This window comes from Medicago truncatula, chromosome 7, assembly GCF_003473485.1.
Source record: "Medicago truncatula cultivar Jemalong A17 chromosome 7, MtrunA17r5.0-ANR, whole genome shotgun sequence".
NCBI classification, from domain to species: Eukaryota; Viridiplantae; Streptophyta; class Magnoliopsida; order Fabales; family Fabaceae; genus Medicago; species Medicago truncatula.
This window is the reverse complement of record NC_053048.1, coordinates 14253383-14259192: the sequence shown is the minus strand read 5'-3', so window position 1 is coordinate 14259192 and position 5810 is coordinate 14253383. Positions and strand designations below refer to the sequence as shown.

General features: G+C 36.6%; 1 protein-coding gene across 1 annotated transcript; it reads right to left on the bottom strand.

The window, feature by feature from the left end:
* Positions 1 to 819: 819 nt before the first annotated feature.
* LOC120576920 (probable carboxylesterase 11) lies at positions 820 to 5429 on the bottom strand. Its single transcript, XM_039827615.1, has 2 exons — positions 4287 to 5429; positions 820 to 1696 (listed from the first exon to the last, which is right to left on the bottom strand). The coding sequence occupies exons 1-2, from the start codon at positions 5138 to 5140 to the stop codon at positions 1159 to 1161; spliced, it is 1392 nt and encodes a 463-aa protein (XP_039683549.1). The 5' UTR covers positions 5141 to 5429; the 3' UTR covers positions 820 to 1158.
* Between the last annotated feature and the right edge of the window lie 381 nt (positions 5430 to 5810).

Genomic DNA, 5810 nt, shown 5'->3' with positions numbered 1-5810 from the left:
AGATAATTGCACCGAGGAAATAATGTTAAGACATCGACATATTTGTAGTTGCCAATTAATTCTAAACAGAACAATCAAGAAGGAAAATAATATATATAAATAATGAAAGAGTTGTCCAAAGGGACCTAAAATTATAGTGTCCAACAATGCAGGTACACTTACTAAGGAAGCATAGTCCCATACATAGTCATAGGGCTTCACAAAATGGTAATTTAGTTGCAAGTCTTTTTCAATCAAGAATCTTAATATCATTTCAACCAACAAAAAAGAATCTTGATTTCATTGTTGGCCATATGTTGAGGAATAAATATGGATTATAATCCAATAAAATGATCCATAGCTTGCACAATTACAATTTCAAAAAAAAAAAAAATATCCCACAAATTACAAAACGTACCAACTAAGCTAACAAAAGAAATAAAGAAAAATGCCTAGAAATTAGGAAGAAGCTAAGCTGACAGTGAGGCATTAAAGCAAGTTTATCATCATCGAACATTATGCTAGAAACGTCTTCAACTCCAAAACACATTACAGTATCGTGTTCGTATGAGTATATGACGAATAATAATGGGAAAATGGTATTGGACTTTGAAGGTAAGCAACTGTGGATAAGGCTTATTGTGCCTATAGTGACTCCGTGCACAGTTTGCACGCACCATGCATAGGATTGCCATTTTGAGGAGACAGAGCTTTTGCGACCAAAAAAAATATATATCTTTGTTCAGGTAAAGGAGATCATTTAACATTAAAGGGTGTACTAGATTGATAGATGGATTAGACATTGCATAGACACACACACACACACACACACCAAGAGAATGGCTCATTAAATTTTATATATTTCAATGAGAAATATGACATAATAATACACATGAAAAAATGAATGTCCTAAGGTGGTTGGTACGCATCAGGTATATGCATAACAACGGCTCAACTAATCCTACTATCTCAGACAACTCTATCTTACAAAAGAACTGGTAGGTGGTACAAACATGGAACCAGTCAACATCCAACACCTTATAAAGCAACAAAATCAATCAAATAATATAACCCATCCTGGGTAATAGCAGCAAAAGAGTGATCTGAAGCTAATTTTGAGGTTGAGGAAAGGTAAATATCTACCGGCGAATCAACATCTTAATTTTTTATATATCCTATTCAATACGAGAATTCATGACCTCGAAGTGAAATATATTTCTTGACCCAGATGGCAATGTCCTCGGCACAAACCTGGGCCTGAGGGCTTTTGAGAAGTACATCAAGTGTTGCAAATTCATGTACTGCATCCTTATACTCAAGAACAGGTGCATCAACATTCACCCTCCTGAGCTCCTCTGAGTAAGCAATGGCACGATCCCTCATCCAGTCATGCTCTGCCACCACTGTCAATGTTGGAGGGATCAACTTTAAAGGAGGAGACCGGCCTGAAATCAGGGGATTAGCAGCTGGATGGTCCAAACTAAACTCTTCCTCGGGTAGGAAAAGTTTCCATGCAAGCATGCACATGGCCTTGTCGTAAAAGTAGGAGTTTGCCAATTTTATTTCAGAACGCGTGGGAACATTTCCAACAAAAAATGGATACATCAAGACCTGTGCTACCACCTTGACAGGTTCGTATAGCTTGCCTCCTTCTACAGATTTTCGAGCCACATAGTCTGCAATATTTGCACCACAACTCGCTCCAAGAAGAACACATCTGTTTCAATATCAAAGAAATAAAAAAGGTCAAGCACTGAACAAGGGCACTAAAACCGGTCAACTCACTCCATGAGCTCAACTACAACTGGAACAAAAGGAAGCTTGACAGCCAGAAATGACAAACAATATAACAGCATCTATATAAAAGTGTGATTCTGCAACTTATGATGTAATTGTAGTTTTTAATGCACGCAAAGAAGGGCTCTTTTGGAGGAGAGGTTCTTAGGTACTCCTCCAAGACTCCAAGTCTGAGAGTATCACACAACTCACTAAGAATGTAACATGCAGTACCATGTACTCGTATGCATGTTGGATATATATATATATATATACCAAATTTGATTTCAACAATCACAAAACTGATTAGAATAAATCGGAGAGTAAATATGGAAGAATACTCTGGATACAGAAAAATACAGAACATTTGAGGCTCTGCCTACCTCTCAGACGCCCTATGTCCCCAACTATTTACCAAATGACATGATATCCCTCATACCCCTTCCTCTTATTTACATACTTCATCACTCACCACCTACTAACTAAGTTACCTATCAGTATCAGAATAAGTTCCACCACATGCCCAAAAAAGTTAATACTTCAAAGTTAATACATTGGCCAAACAAGTAATAATTTCACCTTATTACTTGAACAATAGCCAAATATGTGCTGCATTAATAAGTGACTTACTATTTGAAAAACAGTACATTAAAAAATTAATAAAAAATGCAAAGCCGATTCACACGGAAGCATTCCCTTTCTTCCTCTTCTTTTCTTCTCTAATAAACTCCCGTAACAGAAGTTATGTTATGTGATTATCAACATTGTCGGATATTCCCTAACCAAACTTTGTGGTATAAATATTTAGTATGGTAAACAAAGGCATCCTAGAAATCAGCTTAATAAATAAGAGAATATGGAGATAGGGTGGCAAGATACGGGGGACAAAAGATTAAAGAAGACATGATATTCTTAGCCACGTCAATAAGATAAAAAAGAGCATCACAAACATCACAATAAAAGCAAACCAGAAAACTCCAAAATAATTAAGAATCAACTATAAAAGAGAGAATGATAAAAATGCTAATGCAAAGCATGTAATTATTCTTCTTTGTAGGCCCCTGCTACGGGCCTACTACAAATAGTCATTTATCATTGTTATTAGCATTCTCCAATTGCATATTTACCCTCTTGTCAATAAATTGGATAAACTAGATAGGCCTCTTGGCTCTTGGGATGCATTTAAATTGCTTAACTCGATTAAAAGGGCACCCTGATCAAAAACCTCACAGTAGTGCCAATGGATGCCATTAAATTACAAAAGCTAAGGAGAAATACAGTGGGCACAACTAAAAAACAGCATAAACATACTAAATAAATGGAAATAAAGATTACAAAGGGGCATAGTGTGCATGATGCTCCATTGTATGAAAACAGGAAAGTTGATAACAACGATAAATCAATAATGTATCTAGTAAATGGAGGATGAGACAAAAGCAAGAACGAAAGAACATTGGCTTGATCTGCTAGTTCATTTCTTCTATCAAGGAAGAGCCTATAACTTCACTGAACACAGAGTAGTACAGAATGACCTCTGCCAGTCGTCACATATCCTCTCCACCAGAAGATTATCTGGCATTCGATCATCAAATTACCACCTCTCTTTTAACATAATTATATTTTTCAGAATATATATATATTTGGTTGTAAGTTAGTATGAACAAGAGACACATACCAAAGTAAATTCATCATTCAAAATCACTTTAGTTAAAATGGAAAGGGAAGCATATCGCCAATATAACAAAATTAGAGAAACCAATTCTCCCTAGTTTCTTAATTATTATGACAACTGAGTAACCAAACCCCGAATATGAACCAGATCTATATGTTTGTAACAAGCAAATGTAACAAAGTTTGAATTTGGCAAGGAAAGAGTTAGACTAATGCCACATTCTAGATGAAAATTTGTATATCAATAACAAACATTTACCCCAAATCAGAAACTTCAGTAGCATGTAGCCTATCAAATACATAAAACAATTGGCCAAGATAACTCTCACGACAGGCTGCTATTTATCAAACTGCATATCTAATTCAATCAATTCATTGCAAACGACATAAAATTTGTGTTTCAACTTAAACTAGCATCCAACAAAATCATAATTAGAGTTTCATTTGTATACTCCACTCCCTCCGCCTCCTCTCTGTCAAAATGCAGGGATCCCTTGACCTACCGTACTATACGACACTCTATTGAATCACTACGTGTATCAGGAAAACAGTGAGAAAAACAAGCACAGTAACAAACAATGTTGTCAAATAGCGTAGTGTAATTTAACAAACCACTATAGTTCTGGATCACGTGATTTAGTTTAAAGTGTTGTCAAAAAGCGACTATATCGCCTCAGAATTGGAACAAACCACTATTTTTCGCAATCTTATATTTGACAACACTGGTAAGAAAAATACTACTCTTCAATCTAAAATTATAAATCATAAAATGCTTAATCAGATTATGCTAACAAAGCAGGATCGAGATCATGACAATTAACATAAAAACAATTCAAGAGAACAATGGAAAAAGCGAAAACCTTGTAGGATCACCATGACTAGCCAACCACGGTTCAACAACCGAAGCACCAAACGAATCAACAATATGTCTATGCCCATCAGACTTATTAAACTCACCACCATGACTGCCACCTCCTCCCCTACCAACTCCCATAGACTTACTACACTCCGCCAAATTCGCCTGCTTCGCCAACCAACTCAAAACCTTCAACCCATCTTCAAATGCAGCCGGATACCTACTCTCCGGTGCCAACCTATACCCAACCGCCACCACAATCACATCACATAACTTCGCCATCCGCCTACAAAACAAATCATTCGCCACCGAATCATTACTCCCACTAACCCATCCACCTCCATGAAACTGCAACATTATCGGTAATTTTCTCCGACGATTATCCAACGCCGGAGAATAACCTCGATACAATCCAGCACCAACAACAATTCCATTTCCACCACCACTACCCATTAAATTCAAACCCTCAACACCATAACTACCACCAAAACCATTCCCTTTCACCTCCTCTTTATACGGTGGACCATAGCTATTTCGTCGCGAATTAACAGATCCACCTTCATAGTTCGGGTTCGGGTTCGGGTTAGGTTTAGATTTGGAATTAGGTTCGGGTGGTGAAAGTGCTGATTGAGGAAGAAAGATTCGAATTGAGAGAGAAGTGAAAGGATCGATGTGAATATCTTTGGTGGCGACGCCGTCGGTGAAAGAAGGATTAGAATTAGCGACGGATTCTTCGGGTCGAGAAGTGATACCGAATGAGTTTGATGAATCGGGTTGAGCTTGGATTCGGGTTTGTAAACGGTGCTTCAAGAGGAACTTGAAGAATACGCTGTAGAGTTTTACAGCCACACTTGGCATTTCTCGCTAAACTTATACACTTTTTAATTTAATGTAACGCTCTTTCAATTTTCTTCTATGTTTATGTTTATGGATGTAGGTGTTTTGATTTATGAAACTTAGGATAAAATGAATTTATGAGATTAGGAAAAGGGTTTATGTATGTTGAAGGGAAAAGAAGGATTGAATCTGAAGATGGTGGTTGAAGAATTGGATGAAGAGTGAGGTGAGATGAGAAATGAGAGAAGAAAGAGAAAAGAAAGATGTGTGATGGCTTGGATGATGGGCATACATGCAGCTTTTAGCTGGTGTGCCGGTGTAGCTAGTTGGTTTTTTGGATTTTACTTTAATTAATTAACAAAATCACTTTATGTGACTTTCCTTTCTAATTATTTCAAGGAATTTAATTGTAAATTTTTCATCATTTGTTAAAATGTCATTATTTTAAAGCTTAAATATGTCTTTATTCCTTGCACTTTTATCAGATTTTGGCATTGGTCCCTACACTTTTTTTTTTGGAATTGGTCCTTGCACTTTGTAAAAATATTGGTATTGGTCCCTCTATTAACTTTCTATTAAAAAAAACCACAAAACTATTGGTATTGGTCTCTGCACTTTGTAAAAATATTGGTATTGGTCCCTGCACTTTGTAAAAATATTGATATTGGTGCCACGTGGCGTGAAATGATTG

Coding starts and splice junctions, on each gene's coding strand:
- LOC120576920 (XM_039827615.1), bottom strand. CDS start 5,140: ATGCCAAGTGTGGCTGTAAAACTCTACAGCGTATTCTTCAAGTTCCTC. Junction 1,697..4,286: donor AGTCATGGTGATCCTACAAG/GTTTTCGCTTTT, acceptor ATATTGAAACAG/ATGTGTTCTTCTTGGAGCGA.